The sequence below is a fragment of the Chlorella variabilis genome (genome assembly GCF_000147415.1).
Source record: "Chlorella variabilis unplaced genomic scaffold CHLNCscaffold_3, whole genome shotgun sequence".
NCBI classification, from domain to species: Eukaryota; Viridiplantae; Chlorophyta; class Trebouxiophyceae; order Chlorellales; family Chlorellaceae; genus Chlorella; species Chlorella variabilis.
In genome coordinates this window covers 1,694,461-1,708,155 of record NW_005435085.1, presented here as the reverse complement: position 1 = coordinate 1,708,155, position 13,695 = coordinate 1,694,461, and the positions used below count along the sequence as shown (strand labels likewise).

Genomic DNA, 13,695 nt, shown 5'->3' with positions numbered 1-13,695 from the left:
TGGCTCCAGGCTGCCGGCAGTTGTGGCCTTGAACGCCCACTCCCACGCCATTGTCAGCGAGTCGGTTGCTTCTGCGAGCCCAGCAGTTTTGCAGTTCCACAATTGCAGAAACTGCCGAGGGGAGTGGTTAACAGGTCAGTTGCCGGTGGATGTCATTGTGGCGGAGGGTGGTTGTTTGCAACGAGGTGGAGGGGCTTGCTCGCCAGTGGAATAAGTCAAGGGCGGTGCTGCGTCCCCTGCTTGCGCCGCGGTAGAGTGTGTGGGGGGCCGGCGTAACATCACGGGATTCCGACGTCGTAGCGTGCCCCTGAGGGGGCCACAGGCGCCATAGTGACCAGCATATGAAACTGGGAGGGGCACAAGGGCAGCGGAAGGGGCAGGCGGCAGCGGCCGGATGCGGCCGCCCGACTGATCCGCCGTCGCGACATCCCTCTGCAGGAGAGCGTTGAGGAAGGAGCCGCTCCCAGCAGCGGATGCCCAGTGCGCCCGGCATGCAACAGCAGGGTGAAGAGGACGTCGCAGGCTCCTCTCTGGGGGAGTCTAACCCATTGGTGGGCAGCGCCGGCCGGCCCGGCAAGCGGCCGCGCGCCGCAGACGCCGCCGCCACGCAGGAGCAGCAGCAGCCGGCCGGGGCGGGCCCCGCCATGCACCTGCGCAGTGCGCAGAAGCGGTTGTTAGCTGCCGAGGCGGCGGCGAGAACAGACAGCGCGGTGGGCAGCAGCCAGCAGCTGGATAGGACAGACTCCTGCGGAGGGCCGCGGGGAGGGTCTGCCGACGCGCCCACCACGGCAGCAGGGCCCCCGGCTGCGGGGCCGCCCCTGGCGCCGCGGCACCACGCGCAGCAGAGCCGGCAGCATGCGCAGGGCGAGCAGTCGGCGCGGCACACGGCGCCCGCGGCAGAGGCGGCGGCGGCGCAGCCGCCCGCCAAGCGGCGGCGCGTCATGCGCACAGGCGTGCCTGCACCGCTCCCAGCCTACGAGCTGCGCCGCGGCTTTGAGCGGCCGTCGCCGCCGTTCAGGCACGTGGCAGTGGCGGTGGGGAGCCACGCGCACCGACTGCTGCTCTGCACGCAGCACCACTCTGGATCGGCTCCCCGCCATCTGGCCGGCGGCAGGGCCGGGCATCGGTCGCGGCGCTGACTGGCCTACCTGCCCTGCGCTGCGCTGCACTGCGCTGTCACTCCTCCCTGCAGGGAGGACGACGAGAATGGGCACTACCAGTTTGAGATAGGCGAGAACCTGGCCCCGCGGTTCAAGATCATGCGCAAGTTTGGGGAGGGCACCTTTGGCCAGGCGCGTGGGCGCACAAATGGGAGCGGCGGCGCACCCACAGCGCTGGCGCTTGTGTTGCGTGATGGGCGGCCGCAGGAGGACAGCCCTGGAGACCGGCGCCTGCGACTTTTCTGGGCGCCGGCGGTGTGGGGGCCTGGGGGTGTGCCAGCGAGGCACCAATCTTCGCGTCACAGGGCATGCTGGTGCGTGGGCTTGCCGGCCTGCAGGTGCTGGAGTGCTGGGACCGCAAGCGCAAGGACTATGTGGCTGTGAAGATCATCCGCAACATACAGGTGCAGTACAATGCCAGGGATCGTGGCAGGGGCAGCGTGCGGCATTGGCGGCCCGCTCAGCCCAGCTCACCCGCCTTTCTTCCATTGGCCCTGCTCGCCGTGTGGTACCACACCCGTGCCTGTACCCTGTACTGCTGTACTGCAGAAGTACCGCGACGCCGCCATGGTGGAGCTGGAGGCCCTCAACACCCTCGCAGCAAACGACCCCAGCCAGGACCTGCACTGCGTGCAGGTGCGGGTGGGGGCGGCGGGTGCTGGTGGGGGCGCCGGGCGCATCGCGAGCTGCGGCAGCGGCCCGGGTGGCGCCGCCGCTGAAAGCCCCGCCAGGCCCTGACTGGCCCTGGAGTGTCTTTCCCTCTGGCTGTCCCGCCCTGCAGCTGCTGGAGTGGTTTGACTACCGGGGCCACGTGTGCATGGTGTTTGAGCGGCTGGGCCCCAGCCTGTACGACATCCTGCGCAAGAACGGCTACAAGCCCTTCCCGCTGGCCATGGTGCGCTGCTGACGCCTTATTTAAATTGTCGTTTGTTTTGGCTTTGTCGTCTGTTTGGCCGCGCCGCCGAAGGGGAGCCAGCCAGGCTGTGACAGGCGGGACGGGGCCGCATGGCGAGGCTTTGCTTGGGAATGCGGGGCTGGCGGCGCCCCAGGTGTTTGCGGCTGCCCCACGGCGCGACACCCCGGCGCCTCTGACGCGCTGCCCCATGCGCCGGCCCTCCCCGCCGCCCCGCAGGCCCAGGCCTTTGCCCGGCAGCTGCTGCAGAGCGTGTCGTTCATGCATGACCTCCAGCTGGTGCACACAGACCTGAAGCCAGGCAAGCCCAGGCCACAGCCAACGAAGCGGCGGCTGCCTGCTGCGCAGCGGCGGGCATGGCGTGAGGGGAGCCTGTGGGGTGTGCGTCACGGGGCCGCCTGACATACGTCAAATACTTATGTCGGTGTGTCTTGGTCTCGCTTGCCTGCCTCCCATCTGCCTGCCTGCCTGCCCGTGTGCAGAGAACATCCTGGTGCTGTCCCAGGAGCTCACAAAGGACGCGCCCGGCAACAGCAAGTGAGGCGCAGCCGCTCTCGTGTGCAGCCAGCCAGCTGCACGGCCTCTCGTGCCTCCTCCCGGCCTGCTGTTCGGCCGCTGGCACACACCCTTACACGCCCACCTCAGCCACGGCCAGCCCCCGCCGCCGCCGCCGCCAACCATGGCACCCGCCGCTGCCCCCGCCATGCGTGCAGGGTGGGCAAGAAGCTGCCCGTGAGCGCCGACATCCGCGTGATCGACTTTGGCAGCGCCATCTTCAACTCCGACTATCACTCCTCCATCGTCAGCACGCGGCACTATCGGTGCGCGGTTCGCGCGGGCTGGCTGTCGCTCCCCTGGGCAGCGCAGGGCGTGGGGCGGGGCTGTGGGGCCAGGCCAGGAGGGGGTGTGGCGGTGCAGCGCCGGGGCGCCCTGCGCAGCAGCTGCAGCAGCCGCGATGCCAGCCGCCGGGGTAGCGGCGCGTGCTGGTGGGGAGAGCCGCGCTGCCGGCGGCTCGGGTGCCGTGGCCGGCGCTGCTGCTGCCCTGCACTCTCCCTGAGAAACTGTGGATGGCCTCCCTGTCTCCCTGGCGCCCGCAGGGCTCCCGAGGTGATCCTGGGGCTGGGGTGGTCCTTCCCATGCGACCTCTGGTCCATGGGATGCATCCTCATCGAGCTGCTCACAGGTGGGCTTGGCTCAGAGCGGGGGCGCGCCGACCGCGCATGGCGGGCAGCAGGGGTGTGGAGTGTGCCGCGGCGGTGTCGGCATGCGTGCCCCCGCCTAGCCAGCTGCCTGCCCATATCTTGGTTGGCTGTCTGCCCCGTTGCTCGTTCCCGCCGGCTCCTTGCCGCCCGACTCACGCTTGGTCTCGCGCTTCATTCCTGGGCTGCAGGCGACGCGCTGTTCCAGACACACGAGAACCTGGAGCACCTGGCGATGATGGAGGCGGTGCTGGGGCCCATCCCGCCATCCATGGCCGCCGCGGCAGCCGACAACGTGCGGGGACTGTTCCGCAGGCGAGCCCACGCGGCGGGCGGGGCTGTGTGGGGAGGTTGGGGGCCTGGCGGGGCCCCGCACAGGGCTGGGCCTAGGATGGGGTGGGGCCCAGGGCGTATTGGATAGTGCCCCAAGGTCTCGCTGTTTGTGTTTGAGGCTGGATGAGACAACCTGCATGTGGGGTGGCCCGCCTGCCCGCCGGCCTGCAGGAATAAGCTCAACTGGCCAGAGGGCGCGGAGAGCAAGAAGAGCGTCAAGGCAGTCAAGGTGCGCCGCGCCTTGCCCTGCCTGCATGTTGCGCACATGCCTCTGCGTGTTGCCGGCCCCGCAAGCTGGCGCATGCACCCTGCGCGTCCCTTCAGTTTTTCTGCCCTTCTGCCCACCCACCCACCTACCCCCCACACTGACCACTCACCCGCACCAAACCTGACCCACCACCGCCTCCCGCCCGTCACCCGCAGAAGCTGAAGAAGCTGCGCGACTACTTGAGGCAGCACAGCGAGGATGCGGTGCGCTCGCACCTGGACACGATAGTGGGTGAGCAGCCAGGGCAGCGGGCCCGCAGGCAGGCTGTGAGGCAATCCATGATGCCAGCCCCTGATGCTGCTCTGTGGGAGACCCCCAAACCTCCCCCGCTTGTCCCTTGCCAGTCCCCGCTGCCGATCCCCTCTGCAATCCCCTTCCCATGCTTCCAACCAAGGGCTCCTCACGGCCGCCCCAGCTGACCCTCTGCTGCCTCGCTGCGGCATGCCCCCTGCCCTGGCCTGCAGACCTGCTGCAGGGCATGCTCAAGTTCCGGGCCGGCGACCGCATCACCGCCGCCGAGGCGCTGCAGCATCCCTTCTTCCAGCTGCAGCTGTGAGGGGGGACGCGCTCGCCTCGCCGCCGCGACGGCTGCTGAAACACGCAGCCACCCTTTGTGCACGCGCCCACACATAGCGGCGCGTGCTGCCCCATCCTTCCTGCCCGCCCCGGTGTTCCGTTGACCGGCAGGCGCGGCCCCTGCAAGCAGCATGCCACACACGACCCTCTCTGCCAGACTAGGCCCCATTTTTGTGTTTGACAGCCTCTATTCAGGACCAGGACCATTCCTTCCTTGGATACAGATGAACCGACTTGACTGACCCACCAGACTGACCCTCTCCCTGCTTTGACCCGCCCCCATCCACTGACACCACACTGCCCAGCCCACCACGGCAGCTGCACCCCCACTTAGCTGCCCCTCGTGCCCCGTGCTGCAGCAGCTGGGCCGCCATTGCGGCTGGCTGCTGCAGGCGGGCAGGCATTGTATCGCCCTCTGTGCGGTGTGTGCCTGCAGTGCAGCGCCGTGGCAGCTGGAGCGGCCCCCCAGGCGCCGCTGCTGCATGCCTCGCCGCTTCGCTGGCCCCATGTATTCCTTCCATGTCTCACTTGCTTCCTGGCTAGAGCCCTGGTAAAACCCTGGTAACTTAGCACTGCCACACAGATCCGCTCCGTTGCAGGAGCCCCGGTGTAAACATCATGAAACCCAATACGAAACTGAATTTAGTAGGGGGTGTGTAGTGAACCTGGCTCAATTTCAATGTCAACTCAGATCCAGTCACACTGGCGCCTCCCGGCACGCTGCATGTGGTCTGGGGTGGTGGCTTGCCAGCCGCAGCAGCTTCGGCACAGGCAGTCTTGCAGCCTGGTACCCTCTGTAGTGCCCGCTGGCGCTTGGCACGGCTATGCCTTGCCGGCATCGCCCTGCTTCCCAGGAGGCCCTGCCGCCCTGCCCCCAGCCGCTCCGCCGCTCCCCTCGCCGCTCCCGCTGGTCGCGCCACCGCCAGCGGCGGCGCAGGTGGCGGCATCTGTGGCAGCGGGTGATTCCATAGCAGTCATCGCAGCCACCTGGGCAGGGTCAAGGCTATCCAACCACTGCAGAGAGCACAGCAGGTGAGGCAACAAGGTTGGAGCAGTAGACAGGGTGCACCATTCGCGGTGCTGGCACTCTACAGTGCCAGAAAGGAGAATGGAAACAAAAACGTTGTGCCTTGCCCACACCTGGAGCGCTGACAGCAGATCCATCTCACTGGTGGTGCTCTGGAGCCGGCTGGGCCCGCTGCCGCTGCCGCTGCCGCCCGCGCCGCTGCTGCTGTGGTGCAGGCGGTGCCTGGCGGGGCTCAGAAAACCGGCGGGCGAGGAAACGCCTGCACAAGAGGGGCAGGCGGCAGGCAGAGATCACAGCACGGCCGCGCGGCGGAGTATAGCAATGCCGGCAAGGTTCGACAGAACAGCGCAGCAGAGCAGAAAAGCTCAAAGTCAGCGCAGCACAGCACAGCGCAGCACAGCACAGCACCAGGAGACCCCAAAATCTGCACCTGACAGCAGGCGGCTGAGCTCCCCTGTGGCCAGCCGGCCTAGCGGTGAGTCCTTCCACCCTGCACACAAGGAAGAAAGTGAAGAGGTGGCAGCGCGTTGAGGTTGACACTGAAAGGCTGGTAGGGCTAGCTTCGCTTTGCTGTCCAGCGGCAAAGGCGGAATGCCTGCCTGCCTGCTGCACCACACAGGAGCTTGGGCTCACCGCTAGGCGACCCTGACAGGCCCAGCGGGCTCAGCAGGCTGGCTGCCAGCGGGGACAGCAGGAAGTCAGAAAGGTCCAGCCCAGAACCAGCCGGCCCGCTGCCATCTCCGGATCCGGAGGAGCCAGGAGTGCTGCCGCCAGTACCACCGCTGTCGCCCCCGGCTGCAAACCGCCCGAAATCTCCCAGCGAAGCGGTTCTGGGGACTGCTGCCGCGGCGGCAGCTGCACCTCCCCGGGTGCGGATGGCTGCCAGGCGCGGGGGCCCTGCTGCTTGAGCCGCTGCCGCGGCGGCAGCAATGGCTGCAGCAGCGGCGGGGTTGCTGCCGTGCTGGAATTGGGCCATGGGCGGCTGAAGTGAGAATGACATCCCAAACTGTTGCTGCACCCCCAGCGCTCCCAGCTGCATGGGCTGCATCAGCGGCAGGAACAGGGCGCTGCCCTGCGTGGTGCCCCCAGCCATAGCCGACGCGGCCGCGGCCGCGGCAGCGGCAGCGGCCGCGGAAGGAGACACCATGAACGGAGCTCCTGGCAGCGCTGCAGCTGCCGGCGCGGCCGGGCCCAGCCCGGCCTGTGCTCTGGCGGAGCCGCGGTTGGCGCCTGAGCTGTTGCCAGGCGTGGGCGCGGCAATGCTGGTGGCAGGGGCGCTGCCAGTTGCTTCCACAGGCTCATAAGCATCTGGGTTGTCCAGAATGTCTTGGTAGTGGGATAGATCGAAGTTGAGGATGGCCTGCAGGCAGCATGATGTGGAGCAGGATGGTGAGAGGTGTGAGGTGGGCATCCCATCCGCAAAGAGCAGGGGGAGGTGAGGAGGCATGTTGCTGTGTGCGTGTGAGGACGTGAGGAGGGCAGGGCTGCGCGTGTGGCAGATGCGCAGCCTGGATCTGGCGGAACGCTAGCTGTGTTCCGACAGACAGATGCCAGCAGCAAGCGGGAGGTGGGGGTGCCCTGTCGGCTTCCCCTGTGGCAGAGGTGCCTGCACCACCATGCCGAGCCACCCGCCTAGCTCACCTTGCTGCCACGGAACTTCACACATGCCCGGTCATACGCCCGGGCTGCGTCCTCTGCAGGGGCAGGGCATACAGCTGCCTGAAGACGCGGCGCATGCGGCTCCTGTCGACGCCTCTCAGGGGTGCCAGCAGGCAGCCAGGAGCACCAGCTGGTGCCCGCGCAAGCAACCGTGCTAGCAAGCACCCCAGGTCATGCCCACCTGCTGTGTCATAGGTGCCGAGGTAGAGATACTTGTTGCCCTCCACCCGCCCGATGCGCGCCTCCCACTTGCTCTGCTGGTGGTGCCGCGTCACGCCACGGTACTGGCTCTGCCCCCTGCAGCAGCCACGCATGCGGGGCACAGGCGGCGCGGTCGCGCGGGGCAAGGCTGTGTGCGCGCATGCAAGCGGCGCAGGCAGGCGCGCAGGCAGGCGCGCCCTGGCGTCAGCAGCGGGCTGCCGGTCGCTGAGGCATGGAACACGCGCTGTCTGGCTGGCTGGGCGAGTGGGCATGCTGGCAAGCAGCCAATGCTCCTTTCTACACCGCGCGCCTTGCGAAGCCCACGCTGCCCCGGCGCAGGATGCCCACCACCTCCTCGGGAGTGCGCCCCTGGATCCAGGCCAGGTCCTCGCTGTAGTCGTCCAGCAGGAACTGCAGGCGGTACAGTGGCGGTACCATGTCAGTACAACCATAGTGCTGGCACCGTCGGCGGCGGTACGGTGGTGGGGACGTGTGCAGGGGCGGCGGTGGCAGAGGCGCGGAGCAGGGGCGGTGATGCCAGGCTGCAGCGTGGGCTTGCGCTGGGAGGCGGGGAGGGCGCCGCCCCTGCCCCTTGCTAGCGGCCTGCCCCAAGCAGCCTCCTCAGCTAGCGAGGCACCGCAGGCCAGCACGCCTCACGTTGAGCGGAGCCTTGGACCCGCAGTGCGCGATCACCGCTCGGTCGTACGCTCTGGCCGCCTCCAGCTCGGTCTCGTAGCCTCCCAGGTAGATCTGGCGGCCTCGGCTGCGCCCGCCCTTTTTCTGCAGCGATGGAGGGCAGGGCAGGGATGGGGCTGGGGTGGCGGCGCAGATCGGGGGGCGTGCCGCAGAAGCAGGAAGCAGGAAGCGGGCGGCGGCGGGAGGAGCTGGGCCGGGTGACGGCAGCGGGCAGGCGGCAGGGCGCAGGAGCGCAGGCGGGGAGGGGGTGGGCGGGTTGGCAGGCTGTGGGCGGTACCGGTACTGGCAGCTGGAGCTTGGCGAAGCACAACCTTTCTCGCGGGGTGACTGGCGGCCCCCTCCGCCGACGCATGTCCATCACACCCGCCGCGCCACTCTCCACTTGCCGGCCCTCCTGCCACCACCCCCATTTCGTTGTCCCTCTCCTGCCACCAGCAGCTCACCGTGTTGGGTCGCACATAGCTGGAGTCCCAGAAGTGGGCCTCGTACCGCCCCGTCAGGCGGTGCCGCGTAACGCCTCGGAATGGCGAGGTGAACACGCCGCCCTCGCCTGCGCACAGGGAGCGCAGGGCAGGCAGGCAGGTGGGCAGGCAGGCAGGTGGGTGGGGGTGGGTGAGCGGGGAGAGGGCAGGCAAGGCAGCCGACAGGGCGGTATGGGCAGCAGTTCGCGAGGCGAGGCGTGGTTGCTGCCGGCAGCAGGCAGGCAGGCAGGCAGGCCCTGGGCCCACCTGTCGCCACAGCCTTGTGACTCTTGCTGGGCAGCTGCTGGCGAGGCACAGCGCCCTGCGCCGCGCTCCGTGGCGGCGGCGCCGCCATCCCCGTCTCGCCCCCAGCGGCGGTTTGCCTTGGCCCGGCGGAGGCGGCCGGCTCGGCCTTGACGGCAGCTGGCCTGGCGGGCGGCGCGGCAGGCGTGCCGTCGCTGCCGCCGACGCCAGCAGGCTCTGGGCTGGGCGACAGCGCGGCTGCTCCCGCGGTCGGGCTGCCGGGCAGCTCAGCCATCAGCATGGGGACGTTGCTGTCGCCCCGCCGCACGCCGCCGCGGCGCCCCGACGGCGTCACCGCGGCTGCCGCGGCCGCGGCCGTCAGCCGCCGCTGCTGGGCCGGGCTGCCGATGCTGTTCAGGCGCACGCGGTCCAGGCCCGCCACCACATCGGGGCTGAGGCTCAGGCCCAGCGGGCTGCCAAACTCTCCCGCCGCCGCGGCATCAAAGGCAGCCATGGCGGCCGCCGCCTCTGCCGCCGCCACCTCTGCATCTAGCACCATGGCATCCCCCGAGGGCGCGGCCGCTAGACGCCCCTGTGCATGCGGCGCCTCCGCCTCCTCCTCCTGCTCCCGTTTGGGTTGCTTGGCCGCGGGGGAGCCGCCGCCGTCGTGCGCCAAGGGCCGCTTCTTGCCGCCGCCGCCGCCGCGGCGGGGCTGCTGCTGCTGCTGCTGGCTGGGATGCTCGCTGCCCTGCGGTACCAGCACCAGCGTGGCGCCCTGGCCCTGGGCCTGGGCCTGTACCAGCTTCCAGGCAGCTGCCAGGGCGGCTTCTCCCACCTCCTGGTCCACGCCTGGGGACACCGGACCCGCGTCGTCGCTGTCGAAGCCGCAGTGCGGCGGCAGCCGAGTGGCGGCGCTGCTGCCGCCTGTGTCCAGGTGCATGGGGCTGCTGCCCGCCGCCTCCTCCTCCCAGCTCAGCAGCGCTTTCCACTTGGGGCTGGCCAGCAGGTCCATGTCCTGCCCTGCAGGCAGGAAAGGCAGGAGGGGACGGTGGTTCCCGCAGGCAGGCAGGCAGGCAGGCAGGCGGGGACAGGCGGGCAAGCAGGCGCCCTCACGTGACAGCGTCTGCATGTGCTGGAGGGTGGAGTCCAGCAGGCTCGTCAGGTCCTGGCTGCCCAGTGACATGCTGCCCAGCCCCAGGCCGCTGAGGCCTAGGGTGGTCAGGCTGCCCCCCGGCAGCAGCATGGGCAGCGAGGGCCGCCGCTCGGCGCCGGGCTGTGCCGCGGCCCCAGCAGGAGCGGAGGCCGGCGCCGTCTGTTTCATGTCGCTCTGCATTCCTTCAACCGGTCCTATGGCCGCTTGAATCGCCCTGCAGGAAGGAGGAGGCCCGAGAGTCGCCATCACGACAAATGGGGCCGATGCTGAGCGCCGGCAGCCTTGTTGGGGACTCTCTCGCCTCCACGACCTTGGTATGCGTCAAGCCTTTTGAGACGGCGGCAGGCAGGTTCAAGAGCTCACCCCGACCTTCCCACAGGGGCTGCCGCCCGGGGGCTGTCTCGTGCAAGAGCCTCGCCCCAAACCAGGCTGATATAGTGATGACAGTGGCAAGGTTTCGATGCGGAAATTGGACGAAAGAGAAGAGGGGGACTTTTTATGGGGGGCAGTGCTGAGCTGGCGCCGGCGGCGGTCTCAGGTTGCTCAACATCTGTTCCAGATTTACTCTACCTACATGACATGAATGGCTGCCCGAATGGCTGTAAAAGACCTGTAACAGACATTCCAGCTGTACCAGCCGCATAGCAAAACCGCCGTTGGCGGCGGCGGCGGGCCTGCAGGTGGGAGCCGTCTGCACGCTGCCCCGGCCCGGAGCTGTGCTTGATTCCGGCATGGAGTGCCAGGGGCCCTTCTGGAGGCCTTCGGTGCATGCCAAAGGAAGGACACCATGTGTTTGCGTTTACTGCATTCAACTTGCACGCTCGGTCTTTGTGCAAGCAGCCATCTTCAGCGGACCAATGTCATTCCATCAACGGCTACAAGATCAGCAGCGTTGTGCAGCCAGCCACCTCGCGACAATCGCCCGCGTTGCTACTCCGGGCAAGGCGGAAACTTTTCAGATCATTCCGCGCCATGCAGACCTCCACAGAGGTCCGCCATAGCACCCTCGCAGGCACCACCTCTGCAGCCACCGGCCGAGCAGCGGGGAGTACCGCCGCCTCCGCCGCCGATGGCAGCACGCGGCAGGCTGGGGCTGAGCTTCAAGGCAGCAGCCAGCCTCTCCCTCCAGCTTTCCTGCTGCATCTCACTGCATTTGCCTTGGTGGGTATGCTTTTCTACGTATTCAATACAACAGGGGGGGCAAACTTGTGACCTGGGCCCCTCTGCAGTGCCGCCAGCCCTCACCAGCTGCCGTTGCCCCGTGTGGTGACTCTGCCTGCAGGTGGTAATTGGACAGTTTGCGATCACCGCTCGAGCATGGCGGGGGGACTGGACAAACGCGGCGGGGCCAATTATGGTGATTTTAATCGCCACTGGCGAGATGACTTACTTGCTGGCCCAGCCACACTACTACTGGACGCACAGGTATGCGAGCCCAGCAGAGACCCTCCCATGCCTCACGCCGGGTCCCGCACCCAGCCATCAACACACCGCGTGCTGGTGCCTCTGCCATGTGCCGCAGAACGTGGCTCTCCCCAGCCCTGAGGCTATTGCTGCACACAGTGCCATCCTTCCGACGGATCGGGGTTGGCGGGGCGATGGTGCTGGAGCACCTGCCGCGGTCTGGATGGTCGGGGGCAGCCGCGGACGTGGGCCGCGTTATTGTGGGTGAGCGCCTGGCAGCCGGGCAGCTCACACTGTCCCCATCATTTCACACACAGACAGAATGTGCGTGTTGTGGCCCATATACAGCAGGCAGCGCTTGCCCTCTGTTGACTGCCACTGGCCTTCCACTCCTGCTGGCTGCAGGTGCCCGCCTCTTCAACTCAATGACCTTTGGGCTGGTGGTCAACCACCGCCCTTCTGTTACCCTAGCCACCCAGCTGACACATGTGCCTCTTACCTACAACAGCCCTGGGTGCGAGTGCTCCCCAGTGCTCGCCAGTTGGCTGTGGCGCGATCCGCTTGGCGCCGGCGCTGGCATGCAAGCTCTATGGCTGGCTGCCTAAAAGTTTGCCACCTCACACACCGCAACCTGTTCACAACTGCTGGCACCTCCTCTGCTCCCTAGCTGCCGGTACTGCACCACACACCTCCTCACAGCGCCGCTGACGCAGCATCGCATGGCGCTCGCAGCCTGGTTTCTGGAGCTTGTCTCGTTGCCCCTAGTGCTGCTGCTTCCGCCGGCGCTCTATCCAGTGATTGTGGCACCTGCAATCTCGCAAGGTGGGCCGCATCCATCTTGATGCCTCCCTTGTGCTGCCATGTGGGCGTGCCGCCTGGACTGGCATGCAAGCCCAAAAAGTGGCTGTGCCGCCCGTGCTGCGCAGGACTGGCGCCACCTCCCAGCGTCTGCCACGCCACAGTGTCCTTCCTGCAGCTATCCCTTACCGTCCTCCTCCCCACGCTTTTCTCTCTTTTCTCCTGGCAGGCGTTGCCGCCAGCAGCAGACGAGGCCCAGTCAGCCACCTCGGGCTGGCGTGCCCGCCTGTGCTGCCACATCAGCCGGCTGTTTGATTCTGCTGACCTAGCGCTGTACAGCATTGGTGGAAGAGGCAAGGGCAGCCTTTCAAGGCGCATGCTGCTGTCATGGTGCGTGGTTGTGGTGACGTGGTGGGCATGCCGATTGGCAGCTGGGCTGATGTAGAGCCTCCTGCCTGTTTTCATGCCACAACTATGGGACAGGTGTGCCCACCACCTATACCCCCATAAACGTTCCGGTCCTGTTGGCAGCCACGCTGCCAATCCCCAAGTGTGTTCTACAATATACTTATATAAGTGTGTATCTCCATCTTCAATCATACAGATGCCACAAACCCATTTCTTGTCCTACACCAAATCAATTTTAATGCATCCCACTGGACGGTGGAATTCCTCCTGCCACAGCCTCCTGCCACAGTGGCAGCAGCAGACCCACCGGCTCGCCGTCCGTCCCGCAGGCGGGAGAGGTGGTCTTCCTGCCCTGGCTGAACTTCGGCTCACGGGTGCCATGATCCAGTTTACAACGCCTTCCGAGCCTCTTGGCCCTGCCCAGGGTCTGAGGCCCCACTTTTTGCCTCAACCGGACCGTCTGTACTGCACACAAGTCTTCTGAGAGCCTCCTCAGAGAGGAGGCGTGTCATGCTCTCTTCTTCTTCTTCAGGATCAGCGCCCCTGCTCGAGGGCTGGACCTCGCTCCTCTCCAATTTTGCTTTTTTACTCGCCGGCGGCCCTCCGCGCCATGCAGACCTCCGCACAGGTCCGTCATAGCACCCTCGCAGGCACCACCTCTGCAGCCACCGGCCGAGCAGCGGGGAGTACAGCCGCCGCCGCCGCCGATGGCAGCACGCGGCAGGCTGGGGCTGAGCTTCAAGGCAGCAGCCAGCCTCTCCCGCCAGCTTTCCTGCTGCATCTCACTGCGTTTGCCTTGGTGAGAATGGATTGTTTAGGTTTGCAGTCGGGGGAGGCACACCCACCGGGCAGGGCAGGGGTGATGGGTTGTGCTGCTGGTGGGTTGCTGCTTCCATGATTTCCCAATCCGGCTGTCCCAATGCCAATCGGCTAAATACTCATTGGCTAAATACTGTGCTAGTTACCATTATATTTGAACACTGCTTGCAGAATGCCGTGGGCCAAATCGCAATCACCACCCGAGGCTGGCGGGGCCAACGGGTCGATTTCAAAGGTCCATTCACAGTGTCAGTCATCGCTGTCACGCAAGCAGCCTTCTTAATAATTCAACCACACTTGTACTGGGCTCACAGGTACATGCATCATTCACCAGCCCTCGTGTCCTGAACCCCCATACTGCCCCCCCCCCCCCCCCC

The 13,695-nt window shown here is 67.0% G+C and overlaps 2 protein-coding genes across 2 annotated transcripts; one reads left to right on the top strand and one right to left on the bottom strand.

The window, feature by feature from the left end:
* Positions 1 to 491: 491 nt before the first annotated feature.
* On the top strand, positions 492 to 4,429 carry CHLNCDRAFT_140792 (hypothetical protein; the record flags this gene model as incomplete). The annotated part of the gene is made up of 13 exons (XM_005850924.1): positions 492 to 1,012; positions 1,193 to 1,343; positions 1,499 to 1,564; positions 1,710 to 1,796; positions 1,942 to 2,055; positions 2,293 to 2,434; positions 2,556 to 2,610; positions 2,787 to 2,894; positions 3,171 to 3,256; positions 3,464 to 3,614; positions 3,777 to 3,834; positions 4,029 to 4,104; positions 4,338 to 4,429. 13 exons carry the CDS (start codon positions 492 to 494, stop codon positions 4,427 to 4,429), a joined length of 1,707 nt encoding a protein of 568 aa, XP_005850986.1.
* A 2,377-nt stretch (positions 4,430 to 6,806) lies between these two features.
* On the bottom strand, positions 6,807 to 8,565 carry CHLNCDRAFT_13529 (hypothetical protein; the record flags this gene model as incomplete). The annotated part of the gene is made up of 6 exons (XM_005850643.1): positions 6,807 to 6,836; positions 7,118 to 7,170; positions 7,317 to 7,425; positions 7,640 to 7,747; positions 7,994 to 8,116; positions 8,491 to 8,565. Coding segments are annotated over 6 exons (498 nt in total), but the record flags the coding sequence as incomplete, so codon positions are not given.
* Positions 8,566 to 13,695: the final 5,130 nt, after the last annotated feature.